Source organism: Clupea harengus, chromosome 22 (assembly GCF_900700415.2).
Source record: "Clupea harengus chromosome 22, Ch_v2.0.2, whole genome shotgun sequence".
NCBI classification, from domain to species: Eukaryota; Metazoa; Chordata; class Actinopteri; order Clupeiformes; family Clupeidae; genus Clupea; species Clupea harengus.
Window position 1 is genome coordinate 8,615,412 of NC_045173.1, and position 18,535 is coordinate 8,633,946.

The following is an 18,535-nucleotide window of genomic DNA, read 5'->3' on the forward strand; positions in this document are numbered from 1 at the left end:
GGGGTATTTTACGAGTTCTGTCTTGGGCAGCAGATTTCAATTTGGAGTGAAAACGTAGAGCGAGAGAGACCGGTGAAAAATAGGGGTAAGGGGGCAGGTTCATTCTAATGACCCCAATGGCCGTGGGTAAAATTAGTTTTCAGGCCTGCACAGGACAACCATAATGAATGGTAAACGCATAAACTATCCCCTTTACTCTTCGGCATTCAGGTATCCTATAGAAGCCTACGAGAAGTTAGAATATGTCCAAATCTGCATTGGTAGCCTACATTCCTCGATAAGGACAGCGGTTAATATTTCTATTTCAGTATTGTCTGCGCATCAAGGAACAATAAGCAGCATATCATACATTTATTTCATATTAACTAGCATAATATTTGGGGGGGACACATGCGCGTATATTTAAATCACGACGAGGAACGCATCTATATCATACAGGGTGACCCATTTGCTGATCTGCTCCACTGTCCTCCACCATTATGAAAGATTTCACGCATCTCCAGGGGGAGGCGTGCCAGGCCATTTCCCCTATACGCTGTTCAGGAGAGTGGCTACCAGACATTGCGCTGCAGGCAATCGCGGAGTCGAGCGGGAAACAAAGGGCAGTGTGAAGTCATCAGGATACCTCTGGGTTCGGCGTTGGTCACAACTTATATGCACTGTGCTATGTGAGGAAGGCTACGTCTAGGAAGGATAGTCTACTGTCTACATTGACGGGTTGAGCACTGCTCCCCTCAAAACAGCCGTCTCAGTGGCCACACCAGATGGGAGGTGGCAAAGAGGGATCCAGAATATAAACAGTGTTTTGGAGATTGATTTAAATAATTAAATATATTAGAAACAGTGACATAGGCTACATCGTATCTTTACACGACGAACGTTTATTTGGCAGAGTTTTTGACAAACGTAATACTGAGTAAGTATCCCTCTTCAATTGCTCGCTGTTATTAAATACCTTTATGGCTCACCGACTTAACATAGGTCTGTACACCTAATGGCACGTTGCTCTTACAGTAGAAATGCTAAATAATGTACGATTTAACCTCGCATCTAACTGGCTCGAATATAAGGTTTTAAGGTAAATGTTGCCTAAGCCTGTCTTCTTCGCAGCATCTTGGCTGGAAGAGATGCTGCGTGCGTTAGCGAATGTTTTCATTATTACGTATGTCTGCATGGCACAGTGTATTTCATCTGTTGACAATATGGTGGGATTTCTCTCAGCCTCTCGGTTTACATTTAATCTAAGAATGAGAACAGTTTGAAAATAGGCTGCAAGCAGAGGCAACAGAGAGAGCCTGTACTGTACTAATATTATGATTCACAGATGGGTTAATGGTATAATGTCTGCAAAGAGACATTTATAGCGCTTCATTTAATGTCCGTGTAGGCGTATTTTAGACATATTTTGTCATGCATGGACAACCCACAGTATTTTTTTTACCAGTTCTTCGTCCTTTCGACACTTCACGTGTCGCATATGGTCGGGGCATGAGGCGTAGGCTGTTGGTCGATGGGTGTGTGTCGGTGAGAACACCAGATTTCATGGCTGTGCCGATGCTCCAACATGGCCGTATAGACTCGCAGTCATAGGGTGGTTCCCCTGAGATATATGTTGTTTTGTTATTTTGTGGCTTCTGTTGTTGATGCTTGGTTGCACTTATAATTCAAGAACGCAACCAACTCAATAGTGCGTCCTATTCTATATCTCCGGTCGGAAATGGTGAGATTGTTGGCTATTGAAGTGCATTAGGACGGAGCATGCTGTAACACACAGTATAGCAGTGTCAGGGTCACTGCCAGTAAATGTAGGCTACAAGTGAAGTAACGCATCAGTGGACATTGAAAGACTAGGTCAGTGGGGCTCAGGAAATCCAGACCAAAGCAATATTGACAAGTAGATAATGTGTATTGTTGTGTAATATGAATTTCTTTCAGTCCTTTTATGAAGGCGGGGGAGGGGGGTGTCACACTGATATTTCATGTCATAGAGTTCTTTTTCATCTATTGAATAGGTTTTATTTTCATATCATTGCTAGTCCGCTAGAGGAAATATGATATTTGTCTTTTCCTACAGGCATTTTTATTTCGTGGGACATCCTTACCCTAACCATCCCTCTTTTTTTGTTAATGGTGATCTCAATAATGTGTACAAGTCAAATCCCACCAATAAGCCTACATTTGGTATGACACATAGCGTGTTCAATGCGTAGGTATACCAGGCGTCTCATGCTGGATCGCGGGAGGCCCTTGACACTCTTGTTTTTTCTCCCCTATTGCTTTTATGCGACCCCTGATAAACAGTCTGTCAAGGGTCATCCTCAGACAATCATTTAAGATGCAGGCTAAATTCTTTCAGTGGGACTTTTTTTTCAATATGCACGTGTAGAGCAAATTAAGAGCAAATACAAATTCTTGGAAACTAGGTCCTGGTAAAAGAGATTAGAACTGTCAAGCATGACATAAAACAGAACATACGTCAACTGACCACAGATCATGGAATACAAGGTTGACTAAGAATGGCCTTGTCTTTCCATGAAAACCTCCCATAGATTATTTGAATGTTCAGAAATCTGCCATGATGATGCTGCTCTTCTCTCATTGCATCTGACAGTATGGGCATTCAGTGGCTCTGGCCTCTGGCCATTAATCTCCACCAAGTGTTAAAGCTGGAAACCATTTGACTCTGTCCATTGATGTCCTAAGCCCCTCCACCCATATCTCATCCAGCCTCTATCAGTTCTCTGCAGCTGACTGAAGCTTGGACCACTGACAGGCCAGGAGTGTTTCCAGAAGCCCATCCCTTACACTCCTGCTCTGTGCACAATGTTTTTTTTTTCCATGAATTGTTCCACATTTGTGAGTTTATGATTGTGAGTCAGGATGTCAGGGGTGTATCCAAGCAGTTATAACTTCAGTTGTTGTCAGAGTTATAACTTGTGAAATTCACCAGTGTGTAAAAACAAGACTAGAACTAACTGGTTGAAAGACAGGGCTGATACTTATCTTTGGAGTGATAGCAGCTGTTTGCATACTGCATCTCCTTTTACCCCTCCAGCACTCCCCCTCTTCAGATACAGCACACAGCCCCTCGTACCACACAACACCAAACACCATGGACCTTCAAAACATTCTTTATTAATGCTCTCAAACCACGCTGCCATATATTTCACCAGAGCATGTCCCTTGAATACCTCTCTACAGCTCCTGTTGCACTGTGAATCATGGAAGGCTATAAGGTATCCTCCATTTATACCATGGAGAATATGAGAATTACAGAAGTGCCCATTTTAAGTTCCCATAGGCTATCCCTGTCAGAAGGGAGCTGATGTACTGTGGATGCTCTTAGTGAGTTGTGCCAGTTGAGGTATTGTTGATAGTGCAGAGGCACGACACATAGTTGGAATTACAGTTCCAAAGAGTTTACCCAAGCAGGTATCAGTCTTCCCTCTCTCACATTTAGATTGATGTAACAAGACCGCCTAATGAGTTGTAAATCAAGTTCAGGGAGGGAGGGGCTGAAGCAGAAGAACCAAAAGATTGTAACTAAAATATTTTATACCCACAAAGTCTATATTTAGTACATTGTTGTGTTGAGTAGTTGTTTAATCGCTCCGAATTTCAACATCACAATCAGAAAAGATGTTCATTTCCTTTGCTGCGTTTGTTTTCATTTTGACTTTTGCCTGTGGGTGACTGCAATCATAAGATATAAAAAGCATGTTGGAAATTCACATGATCCATTTAAAATCCCTCAAGTTCATTCATATTAAATGGATACTTGTGAATGTTAGGGGTCAGTGTTGTGCTTCTTCCATAAGTAAAAAGCCTTGTGGTTAAGTAAAAATACTCCTTTCCTTCCACAGGGAGTAGAAGTAGTTGCATGCAACCTTGTAACAAAAAGAAACCTTTCAGAATAACATTTGAACAGTTATTCATCTCTTCTGGCATTAGTAACATTTTCAATGGGTTGAGCCCTGCCTTGGGTTGAGCCCTGCCTTGGAGGCATTGTCCTGTTGAAAGAGGGTATATACTGATTACTGCCTTCACACAACACTAAATAGAGATTAGATGATGTTGGTTAGAATGTTGTTTTTGTTGAACACTAACGTTTCTCTGCAAGGGAACACTATTGATTTTTTTTTTTGTAGGGAGAACAAAAGGAAATGTAGTTTGACTTTGAATGTCTTTCTTTTCATGTTTTTATTTTACGTACTTTTTGAGAAAATTAACTTGGAATCAGATTTCAAACTATGTTGTTTTACTTAGCATGTCCTAATCCAGTGTTTTTCTTATGTTTGTTTAGGATAATCCCAGATTAGTCTGATTAGACTTCTCAATTTAGGAGTCAGATTAAGTAGTTCCTGTGAAAATGTGGATGAGAGCATAATCCCTTTGGATGAGGACCAATTCTATCTCAAGATGAGAAATTAGCAACACATCAATTACAATCATATGTCCAATCCATTTAACCGTGCAGCTTGTTGACCTTTAGTTTCCTAAATGTCCCACAGATCACTTTACTGAAGGTCAGTGAGTAGAAGTCTAGCCAGTGCCTCTGTCACTGCTATGTTGATAATGCTCCATTAGCGTGCATATATAATCAGTTTATTCAGTTGCATGTCTGGAAACCAAACCACTCTAGTCTTTAACTAACTAAGAATATTGTCTCCAATACACAGGGGTGGGTTTCTCAAAGCCTAGTTAATGCTACGTCATTGGTAAATTATATCTTAAGCTTCTTCCAAGGTGTTTCCTAGAATGTCAATAGCTGAGGTGTACCTTCTCTAAGAGATAGTTTCATAAGGTTGGTCTGGACCACTCTTAGCTACACGTTAACACAGTTTTCAGATCAAACAAAAATGTTGTGTTAGTGTCTGGATGTATATGCACTGACTGAGATGTAACACCAAGATACGTGTTGCATTATATTTTGTACCTTGGTAAATAAAAAAATAAAAAAATAAAACATTGGTATAAAATCTATAATAAGTCTACAACTATCCTTATTTGGTAAATGTTTTATTTTGACTTGCAAAGTATTTCTTCTTTCTTGATGTTCTTTCTAATAATGATCACCTGCACCATCATACCATGAATGCCAATTCCAGAAACATGGATTCAGCCTCTTAAGGCATACATAGGAAGATTTCTCTCTGGAGAACTCATAGAAATGCGTAGAAAAGTAAACAACTTTAGTAAGGTTAACTTTCAAAGTCTTTGCCCAATGCTAAGATACACCGTTATGGGTTCAGCCCACCCCAGGCTCGTACAGACCTTGAAGATTGAAGTGTGCATGATAGTTCCACTATTCCTAGCATGTAACCCAGGAAGAGTGCTCTGATTTTGCCTAGCACGATCAGTTCTTTTGTGAGTGGTTCCCTGGGTGTAAAATGTGTTAACAAAGAGTGGACGAGAGGGAGAGCCTCTCCATAAACATTTGGCACTTTGTTCTTTGGGCATGAACTTGTGACTCCTCCAGCTTGGGTGGGCTGTTGAAGCTGCTGATCAGCTGGCTATCTTTTCCCTCTCAGCCATTTCTCAAGTAAAAGAGGCCTTCTCTGTGGAACGAGCCAAACCCACAGCTATAAAACTAAATGCTACAAAAGACATCATTGTGCCATCCTCAACTTGGCCTTTGCCTTGTTCATCTATCCATTTTCTGGTTGACCTAATTTTCTGTACCCTTTCCACACCGGTATCTTGGGCCAAGGCTTTTTTTTCAGTGGTCTTTGTGAATCTAGTAGGATTTGGTATCAATGCCCATTAGGTTAATTTAATTCATGTCTGACCATGTCCAGGTACTGTCTACATTGCCCTACTTTCTGTTCTGTTCTCATTTGCATTTAAGTCACTTCAATAACGATTATTGTCTCGGTATGTGTCACATCTTTATAGGGCTGCACTGCAAAGTACTTCAAAGTTATGATATGTTCCAAATCCTTACGCAAGTAGAAGGAGAGTTGAGCTCATGTAATAACTGCAAATCTATGATTGGAGGATATTTTCATCTATTTATTATTCTTTATAGGATTTTTCCTGTTTGAGTTTCCTGGGATTCTCCTGTAATGTGGGCCTTGCCCATGGGACAACTTGCGCAGGATTTCTGGAATCAATTTAGGAAGGAATGCAAAAGGCTGTTAACAGTCATGAAAGTTAACAGTCATGCCTCTCATAGCTCTCTTTCTCTCTGGTTCACACACGGATGTAGACGTGTGGGCGAGTTTGTTAAAGAGAGAGAATGATCATTTGACGCTTTTCAGTCAATCTGCAATATTTGATATAGAATATTTAATACATAATTTAATATTTCTGTCCCTGAGTTACTAAGACTTGAAGTTGTAAATAAAAGAGGATATTCTGAGCCAATCAAATGTGAAAGGAAGTTACATACTGCAGTTTTATTTTACACTAACACTGATGACACTCATTCCCTCCCCTTGCTGTCCAGGATGTCGGAGAATTTGACACAGGAGGAGCGTCTCCAGGCCATAGGGGTAAGTTCCAAGCTCCTCCTAAACAGGTCACGTTTTCATGATGTTTACGAATCTGTTATAACAATGTAATATGTTATCTTGTAGTTAAACAAATAGCTTTAGTGTTTAAAAGAGCGACACAGTCCGTTACTCTTTTAGACAGAATTGATATCGAAAACTAGGAATGAGTCTCTAAAACAGCTTTTATATTCTCTTGTGCTCTAAGTGGATGTGTAATAAAGTGTCACTTAAGCGACATATGGGATGGCGACTGAACATAAATAAGGCACTGTATTTACCCATTCCAAGGACACTCTCTGTTTCCTATCTCTAATACTACAGACAGAGCGAGCGTAGTACCTAACCTCCAAATGTCACTAAACTATTTGCTTCTATGAATAATGTATGGAGGAGAGCAGTGCTGTATCAGACGAGATTTACAAGCAGCTGTTTGTTATAGGCAAGGACATTTTTATTTTACTTTCCCTCTATTTCAAATGTATATGACATAAATTTCAATGTAAATATTGTATATCTGTATGTATTTAAACAAGGAGCAGGATTAACCTATTTTGTCAGCAATAGCCATAATACATCATCTCCGGCAAAATGTTTAAATATCTCAAAGGACTAAGATTATAAACGAGTCCACTCTTGAAGCATAATCTTCTGGAGCAGATGCAAAGGCAGACATTTGGTTCGAAACCAAAAAAGACTTGCAAGCAGATAATCCCATGTTCATATCACAGAATTGGACAGCTGTAGTTTAGTTGTTCGGTGAAAATAGGAGTCGCCTAAACTCTACATTCTATGGCAAGGACATAGCAGTCAGAAAGCTCAAATCAAGCAGACAACTTCAAACGCGTTAGCCCTGGGAGCAGAAGAGGTGTACACCTCCCGGAGCTCATAATGAGTGGTAGGGTCCCACAGAACCTCATTATGCTCTCTCTCTCTCTCTCTCTCTCTCTTTCTCTCTCTCTCTCTCTCTCTCAGGAGAAGAGGAAGAGGCAGGCGGAGATCGAGAACAAGAGGAGGCAGCTCGAGGAAGACCGCAGACAGCTCCAGCACCTCAAGGTACTGTACAGCGAGTAAGCAAGCCATCACAGCACACAGAAATCACTGTGAGTGCCTACACTACTCAAAGGGCTCTGAGGACACCATTTCTGTAATGGCCTTGCAGTTCATAGAGTGGCCTATATCTGAGGTGGTGTTCAGCAGTAATTGGAATTTGGACAGGAGGCATTAGTGGAGGGCACACTAATGTGAACTCTGGTGGGGAGATGAATGTGAAGGCAGTCTTCACACCAGAGGCTCCAGCCGAGAAAAGCAGAAGTTGTGCTCTTTTGGGTGCGGCGCGGCGTAATAATGATCTCGCTCAGCCCGACCCCCCCCCCCCCCCCCCCCCTCGAGGACTGATTGATCTATTTTCAGCTACAGTGTTGAGGTTTGTTACGTGAGAGTGATTTTGTGAGTTTTCAGGGGCCCCGCTGGACGTGGGTGGGGGCTGGCTGCCGCAGCAGCAGCAGTTTCCTGTTTTCCGGGGAGGAGACGTTCATGTCCCCAAGCCAAGGCTGCAGTGCATTGTTGTGCTGGACGCCACTTGTTTCGTTTTCTGCTTCGGAAGCACATCTGGAGAGATGGCATAGAAACTTTTGGGAATGAGCTCACGTTTTCCGTAGTTAAATCCATCACTGAGCAACCGTCACCGTCATGTCATGTCACCGTCACATGTACCCCACAGGCTTGCGGGACGGATGTTTCTCTGTTCTTACAGAGCATTGGTAGGGGGCCAAACAGTTGGAGACTTGGCCTTGATTAGTAGTAATGTGATACAATGGCCCCAATCTTTTTCTAAAATTGGCTAAATCTACCCTCTTGTAAAGCACACAGACACAGAAGGTGAGGGACAGCAACAGGGTTAACATGCTGTCAGCAACAGTGACGTGTGATATCATGCTTTCAATGTCAAAACAGTCATCAGAATTTGATCTTCATCTACTTCACTACTTTTTTTCTCTCTCTTTCTCTTTCTCTCTCTCTCTCTGCCATCTGGCTCTCAAGGCCTTCACATGCAGAGATAACAGCCTCTCACACAAACACACATGCAGCCAAGGCAGACAAGACTTGTTCCTTGCAGTTCACTGTGCTATGTGCGCGATTGTTTGCATACAGCCAATTTGTTAGGTGGTGCCTGTGAGAGTAAGTCCATCAGTGTTGTGATTTTGCTGGCATGACTAATAGGTGTCTGTGCAGTCGTCAAGTAGCTACCCCCTCTTTTTCAAAAACAAGACAAACTCATTTTAGTTCTTCCTTTCTTTCTTTCCTTTCCTTTTCTTAGGGCCACTTTGTCAAGTGCCTTCTTCTTAGACCACCTCGTGGTGTCTGATTCGTCAATTCAGACAATTCCCAGGCAACACATAATACATAGCCTATAATTGTAGAAAAGATCTGCCTGCCTCACTATTTAATGGCGTATCCGACTGTCGGACAGTGGCCACCCAACAATCAGCCTGGGATGTTTTGAATAGGCATCACTACCTTTACTATGGGCCCGAATAATGCTGTTGATTATGTGTGGTCACTACAGACTGGTCATCTGGCATACCGGGACAAATCCATCAGAAAAATCCATAACGTTTTTACCAGCCCTGTGTTTCTGTGGTCATTCTGGATGTGCATGAGAGCGTGCTACATGCGTGTTCCTGCACTGCGCTCACTGACCAATAACAATGCAAAAGTAGCACACAGCAGTGATGACCGATCACTATGGACTAGCAGACAAAGTCTAAATGTACACGAGAGGCCGAACTGGTAAAAAATATAAATGCTGTTTGGGCATCAGTATTCACAAGTGTCTTGTACCTCAGATGACTGAGTCGGCAGGGAGCAATGCTATTATAGGCTAGGGTACATGTTCAATTAAAATTGCTGTAACTTGTGGTTACCAAACGACCCCACTGGCCCCACTGGCTACTAGTGGTTGAGCCATATTACGTGACCTGCAGGATTGTCAAATTGCCTGTTGTATAATGTTGTATATTAAGTACTACTGTAGTCTTAATATGCTTGTGAATATTGTTTAGTACATGTATCATGCCTGCCCTAAAAAATGTGGGGCTACTGTTTATGTTCATGCTCAGGCTGGGCCCTTTGTGTCCACCGTGGAGGAGAGAGGAAAGAGAATGGAAAGGAAGAGAGACAAAGTGTGTGTTTAAAAGACAGTGACAAAGCAACACAAGACACACACAGGAAAACAAAGATTGACACACATACACATAACCCATGGGACGTACACAAAAGACACACACACAGCACACTGAGATAAATCCCAAGGCCCTGATAATGAAAACTAAAGCCAATTTTAGCTAGGACTTCTATGCAGTAATTTTAGCCCTGGTTCTTAACGTTGAAGGTCCATCTGATAATATCCCACCCTGGGAGGGTCAAGGTGGCATTTGATGCCCCGCTGTACTAAAACCGCCCAGTGCGCAGATCGGCTGCCTCAGGGATCCCTCTGGTAACTCGATGCCCTCAACACAGTGCAGGCCTAAAACACCTATACCCAGATTTAATATCTGCCCAGGGATCAGCCTGGAACTCGATGCCCTCTGCCCAGTAGTGCAGTGACACAAGCACCAGAGACTTCCCATTAATCAAGCCAATGCACGGATTGATCTACACTGCTACAGAATCTGGCTAAAAATCTGTACATTTTGTAAGCAAAAATGTGCTTTACCTGTCCCGTTGCAATGATCGGAGCGTCCGCTTACACTCCCAGTAACAGGATTGGAGAGAAGCACTCATCCACTTCGAAGGGCCAACTGATGGTTTCTGAGTCAGCCAACACTTGAAGAAGGACCAAGGAGGTCAAGGATTTGAAGTTTATTTCAGCATGCAGCCTGCACAGGGAGCTATTGTAAGCATTCGCTTAGGAAGTGACAGACTGGCAGTGGAAAAGGCATAACATTTTTACCAGGTAGTAAAGTCAACACGTAAAGTCAGGATGATTCATGACATAAACCACATACATCAGTCAGCATAAGTCAGACAGAGATGAATGACGTCTGCACAGTAGGGATGTCACGATACCAGAAATGTAGTAGTCGATACAAATACAAGTGAAATTCCACGATTCTCGATACCCAATTTAATACCACGGTAAAAATAAATAAATAACTTACTTGTGTACATCAACATACACAGATTTATTTAAAATATTGGAACAGTACAAAAAACAACAAATGGCATGTAGCCTTCAAGTAATAAATAAAAACAGACAACTTTTAACATTAGGGTACAGACAGGGGGACAAGATCAGTATTGCAGGCATAAAATGGTTTCCCTCTGAGATGCTGGGGTGAGATGAGGTCTCTAGTTTCAGTGTACATTTTGGGGATCACTATGTACATGAAATCATTTCAATTTGATAGCTGATATCTATGGTTGAACTGCTCAAGCATTTGCTGTTCAAGCAAGTTCCTGCTTCTCTATAGTGTAGACAGGAACTTGATCCATGCATACAAATTCAGCAACTGCCCTGAGTTTTTGTCCTATTTTCTGTGCCTCTGAAAAGCCTCCGATATGGTTGGCTGTGTATGTCTGCTGACTTTGCTCCTGCCTCTCCTGGTCGACATCCTCTTCTAGCTGAAACTCTGAAAGGAAGTTATCAGGTATAGCTCAATGGCTATAATAAGAGGCTGCACACACAATGTACTAACACACACACACACACACCTCTATATACACAGAGTGCAAGCAGCCGTTTAAATTTACAGACATGGTGACAGACCAATGGTCTGGAAAGGTGACCCAGATTGAATGGTTAAGACGGTAGCCTATTACTACGAGCTATGGTTACATTATGTTAGTCTAAACACAGTAGCCTTTAGAATTTAGCCATTATAGATGGCTACACAGCAAGCTGCCACCTGTCTCAAACAAATATAATGGTATGGTGTATTTCAGTATAAGGATAACAAGGACACATTGTTAGTGTATCGTCAACATGAACTAAAACTCACTCACCTTGAAGTCTTTGAATAGAACTGGATGCCTGTCTTTGAGGTGCTTTGCTAAATTGGAAGTGTTTCCTCCCTTGGTCTGAAATGTACCATGGCACCGTTTCCCTATTTGCTTTTGCTAATCTATTATTACTCCCTGATGATCCTCCTTGAACTCGAAGTACTTCCTTGCCCAACTCGCACTCTTTTTCTTCTCAACGAGCTGAGGCGGAGCTGTCGCTGCAGCAGCACTTGTCGCCATCTTATTTTTGTTGTTAATTCCACGCCACTGATCATCTAAAAAGTTATTTTTTTCCCTTTTTTTTTAGATTAATGTTCTATGCTGGTAGGCGTTCTTCTATTTCTTCCTTTGGCATTTAACGGCAGACTAGAACACTTGTAGGCGTATATGCTTCCCTGCCAGGTCAAGGAGAATTGCATCCCAGGTACCTGCGGTATTGTAGAAGAACGAGTACTGTCACATTTTCAGAATTTTGGCATTGACTTGGTAGAAAGGTATCGGGTCTTGTTGCATCCCTACTGTACAGATGGTACATTGGTGATGCAGGGAACACTAATCTCAAGCACAGAAGAGTCAGTATCATGTCGTTTACTTTATGACTGTCCCCTTCAGAGAAACATAGAAGCTGAGAAGAGCGTAACTTCATTACTGGATGTCAGGGAATTTTGTAATGGCTGGACAGTGGTACAGGAGGTAGAGAAGTCGTCTAGTAATCAGAAGGTTGCTAGTTCGATTCCCTGTCGAAGCGTCCTTGAGCAAGACACTGAACCCCTAATTGCTCCTGATGTGCAGTGTGCCATCAGTGTAAATGTAAAAATGTGTATACATTGTAAGTCGCACATATGTAAGTCGCTTTGGATAAAAGCGTCTGCTAAATGACTAAATGTAAATGGCTGGAGGCTATTTTCTGAGGTACAATAAAGCACTTCAAGGATTTGAATAGGAGTGGCTCGGGTCCATCAGCATCAACATGTGCCAGATCTCTTTTAGAGGGTCTACGCAGAGGTGTTTTTATTCAGTGCTTATTCTGACGGCAGCACTGGCTTGGAAGGAACACCACTGAGTGGAATGTTATTTGCTGAGTCTGTTTATACCCCTCTATTAATTCTCAAAGTTTTAGTCATATGTGCATTCATCAACCAGAAAATGATAGGATGCAGCAAACTAGGCCAAAGTGAAATCAATGCAAATTCAATGAGGGATTACAAACAGCCAGCTAAGCAGGTGGGGGCACACAAACTAACTTCCTTTGCAGTGACTACTACTGCCATTCAAAAGAAGTGTGTGCTCTTCATTATTGGCAGTGGTAAGATTCTGTGTGCTTGTGGTTTGTCAAAACATACTTTGGGACATGTAGGCTTACATTCGATGCTTCAAATGCACAAGAACACAAAGTTGTTCCGAACTATGACAGAAGCTGGAAAACTAATTTTAAATGTCCTGTAAGAATTACATTCTTGTAGTAAACCATGTCTACATGAATGTTGATCTTTTTTTTATGTCCTTCATGTTTTTATGTATTTTATGGTTTTCTTTAGATCTTGTATGATTTTGCTTTCAGAGAACAAACTGAGCAGCTCTGCAAGTACTCTCAGGTTGCTTCCAGGCTATTTTCTGCTACAATTGTGAGTCTGGATTGTTGTGAATTTTGGATGTCAGCATGTCACTGTCACTTTGCCAGTGTTCCTTATCTCATAGTTGGGGTGGGGAGCCAGGCTGCTCTTTGGCTTATGTCACAGACGCCGATGCAGCCTGGGTAATGTAGTGCTCAGAGAGAGCTTTGCGGAATGCTAGAATATAGCACTTTCCCTAAGTGCTGATCACAGTGCACGTCCCATTAACATTACATTAGATAGATCCATATTGCCAATTATGAAGGGAGAGATAATGTTTTTGCTGTGTGTGTAGACAACATCAATCATTAATGTCTCCTAATGTACATAATGGGGACAAAGAGAAGAGGAGAGGCAGAATACAAAAGCAATCGACCTGTTAAAATACTTCAGCAGTCCATGTGCCTCCTCAGTCCTCCTTCTCTGTCCATTTCCCTTGACTTTCAGTGATTAGAATCTCATTCTGTCCCTGTAGAGTGCTCTTACACCAGCAGCCCAACCACTTCAGCAGGCATTTAGCCTCTGCCAGTAATGCTAGTCATCTCACATGCGGCAGCTGAGTGGGTCTTTTCTACCTAGGCTTTGTCAAGCACTGTATTTTGTCATGATAAGGTACACAGTTATCATTCTGTGAGGGGATTCTAGGGATTCCCTCATGGGGAAAACCATTCAAACACGTAATGTTGTATTCATACATCCAGGGATTTGTAACAGCAATAGTGGGATATATTTTTGGCCTTCTGCTTAGGGACTGTCAGTGTGTGTGTCTGTGTGTGTGTGTGTGTGTGTGTGTGTGTGTGTGTGTGTGTGTGTGTGTTCGTGAGTGTGTGTGTGTGTGTGAGTGCTGAGGCCGGGGAACTGGCTGAGTGCCTGTGTTAAGCACGTGTCTGTCATTATGCCTCACTCACTTGCACTAAGTTTGGCATGTATTAGCAAATCTGTGGAGGGAGAGAGCGCCCAGAGAAGTTAATAGACAGCTAATGTTTTGTCAAGGGGATATAGTCAGTGCTTAGAGAGTACACAGTGAAGCTAAGAGCAAATACATCAAATGTACTAGAGCTCATCTTGGAACAAAGCCCTCTGAGAGACTTTGTGCCTTTTGAGAGCTTGTTATCAGTCTTGATTTAAAATCAGTGTTAGCTATAATAATGGGTCATAGTCAAATAGCTCAGCCAAAAAAGCAACTTTTCAAGAATACAAGTATCACGCTCATTTTTTTTATCAGAGGGCCTGAGGGGCACATTTGAGTTGCAGTTTAAACATGGTTTGTCATTCTTAAATCTAAAAAAATAACAGAAAACCATTGTGTTATTTGGTCAATGCTCATCACACACAAATCTACATCTGTGATATGTTTGGATTCACATGTTTTTTTTTATGTTTCCATTTATCACTACTTTTATATGCACACATTTAAGCAATATGACACGATTGAGAGTGGGGTTGGTAAAGGATATCCTCACGGCTGTGATTCAGAATTTTGTTGCTGTTGTTAATTTCTAATGTTGAACTGTGTCATATATACACTGAGGTTGGTGCTGAAATGGGTTAATGTAAAGTAAGTTTAAGACAATGTATCATTGTTTAAGACACTCTTTTGTTTGTTTTGAAATTGTATACCTCTTTTACTGTATTATTTTGTGTAACTCATGTGCTAGGGAGCAGTACACTTGTCTACCTCTGCTGCTGAGTTCAAATACCAAACCCATGCCTTCCTTTATTCAGTCCAAAGGACTGAGAGAGAGGTGGCTGCTGGATGGAGCGCCCTCTGGTGGTGCAGAGGAAGATGAGACCCAGCAGCGCTTGCGGGCCGATGAAATCAAGACCAAACTTTTGGAGCACTCTGTTGTAAGGCAAGTGGAACCTTTAAATGTGGAACCTTTAAACCACTTCTGCAAAGCTTCACATCTTAGGTCATCTTCGCACTAGAGTGTAATAATGTTAAATGCGCATTCAGCTTCTCATTTAAATCAAATTTTGGTCATAGACTGGAACAGGAACTGGATGAACTGGAAACGGGTGTGCCCGCTAAAAAACCCACTGGAGATGTGAGTAAAGCAGCAGCGTCTACACAAACATGCCAGATAGCTCACGCAATCTTGCATCCTGATAGTTCAGAACATGTGACGTGTTAGTAATGTGCAGTGTTTACTAATGATCATAGTGATCTAATGTAGGTCATTAACAGTGTGTCAATGGGACCATGACTGTATGCACTTTTGTATTTCTTCTCTGTTTTAGGCAAATGGAGACTCGGTGAAAGGTGAGACTGGACATTCATGTCTTTTTTTTTCACCCCATCAGTCAAGCCCAATTGTGAACTCATCATCGTGGGAAGAGGTTGAAAGAGGGTTGCTCTACACAATTGATCACTAATGTAATTTAATCCATCAGGTCACGGTTGTAACAAAACACGAAGAAAACACCAACATGACCAGGAAAAGCTTTTAAAGCATTATTATTATATATACTTTGAGCTATAGTCAGTGTTATTTACCATTATCTATGTTACATTTCAATTTTAGAGGACATTTTTATTAAGGGACCCTGTCCTGGGATCATTTCATCACTGATCCTGCATCTTCTTTCTAAGGGCTGACTGTATACTAAGTGACTGTATACTGTGAATGAGATATTTGAGGTTAGATCTAAAGGAGCCGGTGACTCTTTGTTGGCCCAGGTAGAAATAGACATTAGATTGTTGGGCTCCCAAAATCAAAGCCTCTGATCTATTTTTGCTGAGTGGAGCAAGTGGTGGTGCCAGACAAAGCGTGCACATTTAGATACAGATACTGCAGCATTTATTTAGCCAATTAAAAAAAAGGTGTTGTGCACTCTGCTTGTCATAAAGATCCAACTTGAGAATGTTTGGTACACTGATGATGCAGAACTGTTGTGCACGTCTGTTGTTTTCATTCAAACCTTGCCATGTCACTGATAATGTCTTCTGGATAATTACACATGCACAATTATGTAACCACCACCAGTGTTTAAGTGTCTTTGCCCAGCTGAGTGTTTTGTCTTTTTTTTGCCTTTTACCTGATATCACATTAACCAGAGCCTTTGTTACTCTTCCCCCCTCTAGTAGAGAATGGTGTTCAGCAACCTAGTCCCAATGCCACAGGAGATTCAACTGGCAAAAAGCACATCATGGGCATTGAGGCAAAACTGCAGTGCACTAACCCTGACTCCGCCATTGAGAACGCCTCGGCGGAGCATCCCGTCACCATGGTGTTCATGGGCTACAAGAATGTGGAGGATGAGGCCGAGACAGAGAAAGCCCTGGGGCTGGATGGAAACACGGTGAAGGCTGAGTTCGTGGTCATCGAGGACGGAGAGAGCAAAGCTCCCAACGAGGGAGCGAAGGGGCAAGCGCCGCCCAACGGCAGTGCCGCCGAGAAGGAGAAGGGCCAGGAGGAGGCCACGGAGAAGGGAGACAAGACAGATGAGGAAAAGGAGAAAGAGAAGAAGTCCTGCAAGTGCTGCTCCATCATGTGAGCAGACTCACTCACCAATATGGACGATCAGACTCTTATGGAAATGAAACAGAACAAACCACAATGCCACAACAAAACAAAAAAACTCTGCAGTATACTCTGTATACTTGTTATTGGTTTGGTGTCGATATGTATTTTCTTTTTTATTTTAAGTAATATTTTTCTATTTTTCTGTCGTGACATTTATATACATATATTTTAATTATATAATCTAATGAAAGTCAGTATTATTGCTTGAAGTCTGGAACAGCAGAATGTAGGAAAGACCTTCTACCTGATGTTGATCTTTCAAACAAAAAGACAACTGCCTTTTTTACATTCATTGTGATGAGACAATGTGAACTCTCTTTGGTTGTTATTTTTGGTTATTTAAACAAAAGAAGGACAAGCTCATCTCTCTAAATGATTATTTATCTCTTTCCTGCATTCTTTATCATTACAATGAAATTATTGTTACTGTAATAATGTATCACGCCTACAATGTTGTTTGTTAATTTCTGTGTTTGTACTTGTTTTCTCATTCATCTCCAGCCACAGTGAGCACTGGTAGAGTTTCTGTCCTATCACATATTAATTTGCAGTCACCATAGTGCAAAGTTGTTATGAATATGGAATATTGTATGCCTGTTCACTTTGAGACTGCATCATTTGTATACAGATAGAGATGAAGGATCATGAATACCAATATATTCTACACCATTTACAGCCGGTTCATACAGCATATAATTTATACAGCATAAACAGTCTTTCTGGCAATAATGTTTGTCAGATGAGCAGCAAACAGATATGTGCACCATTCCTTGAAATCTCCAAATTGCTGAAAGCTTCACAAGGACAATTATTCATCCATTTAACCACTTTTATCCATATTATGTGCAGTGGGTAGACACATTTTTGTTGTTTAATGGTGGTATTGTTGTTGGCCTGACTGCCTTTGATTAATACTATTTGTGTCTCTTCTTTCGTAAAAATATTATAAATATAAATCTATACAGGAGACTGCACTTACATTTTTGTTAAGCATTAGCCTATTCAACAGAGCTCTCTAAAAAAAAGTGCAGCAAGCTAAATTACAGGGATTTTTATTGGCACCAATATTCCAACTTCTCCTCTGTCCACACAAAACAATATCAGGGCTATAAGATGTCTCTAACATTCCAGAACAAACACCCATGGATGTTCCAAATGTACAGTCGTGCAGTCACAGTGATGCTGCTGCTCTGATTTAGGTTACTTTGTACTTGCGTGAAACACAATGTCTGTGGATTTCAAATATGTATGTCATCAGTAATATAGGTGCTTTATTGGTCTGACCAATGCCTGTTTTGGTCCATGTGTTAAATCAGGATAAATAATAAATATGTTTGTTTACAACAATGTTGTGATATTGCATTCATGTGTAATAATCCACACCACTAGTTTTATTTTGTATTACATTCATTCATACATACATTAATTAATTTATTGCCAGAAGCCTGCCAGATTCAGATTGATGACAATAGGTGACAGTCGACATAGTGCCATACTGCCAAGTATGGAGCTTTTTAAGGGGAGCATCCTACTGGACATTCCTGACAAAAAGCAAAATTGCAGGTAATCCTATAGGGGCCTTGAATGGAGGAGATAGTTGTAGACAGTTTCGTTATAGGAAATCAATAGGCCTGTGTTGAAAATTGTTGTCCAAGGAAGCACTTAGGAGGACTTTGCCCAAGCTACACTTAACAAGGCCTATAACGGGAAGCGATTGCCCTCTGCAGGTTGCAACATTTATAATAACCTATATCCCATACAAGAGAAATAACAAGACTGCTGCTTTACGTATTTTTAATCATTCTGAAACACAATTAGCTACATTAGCTATTTTGTCAAACTAAGTTCATATCAAGTTTCCTAGACACAATGTTAAAAATGCAATGTATCCACAAGTACA

General features: G+C 41.3%; 1 protein-coding gene across 2 annotated transcripts; it reads left to right on the forward strand.

Moving 5' to 3' along the window:
* The first annotated feature begins 505 nt into the window (after window positions 1–505).
* palm1b (paralemmin 1b) lies at window positions 506–17,979 on the forward strand. 2 transcript variants are annotated; one of them, XM_031559868.2, is made up of 7 exons: window positions 506–916; window positions 6,449–6,494; window positions 7,467–7,547; window positions 14,834–14,961; window positions 15,096–15,156; window positions 15,350–15,371; window positions 16,197–17,979. In XM_031559868.2, the coding sequence occupies exons 2-7, from the start codon at window positions 6,450–6,452 to the stop codon at window positions 16,604–16,606; spliced, it is 747 nt and encodes a 248-aa protein (XP_031415728.1). In that variant the 5' UTR covers window positions 506–916; window position 6,449; the 3' UTR covers window positions 16,607–17,979. The 2 variants fall into 2 exon arrangements, with proteins under 2 accessions (XP_031415728.1, XP_031415727.1); XM_031559867.2 differs by having other exon boundaries at window positions 509–916; window positions 16,194–17,979.
* Window positions 17,980–18,535: the final 556 nt, after the last annotated feature.

What these genes read in the sequence shown, in the direction of transcription:
- palm1b (XM_031559867.2), top strand. Translation starts at nt 6,450, where the DNA reads ATGTCGGAGAATTTGACACAGGAGGAGCGTCTCCAGGCCATAGGG. An exon ending in GACAGCTCCAGCACCTCAAG is followed by an intron (nt 7,548 to 14,833) that starts GTACTGTACAGC and finishes TCCTTTATTCAG; the next exon opens with TCCAAAGGACTGAGAGAGAG. An exon ending in AAATGGAGACTCGGTGAAAG is followed by an intron (nt 15,372 to 16,193) that starts GTGAGACTGGAC and finishes TCCCCCCTCTAG; the next exon opens with TAGAGAATGGTGTTCAGCAA.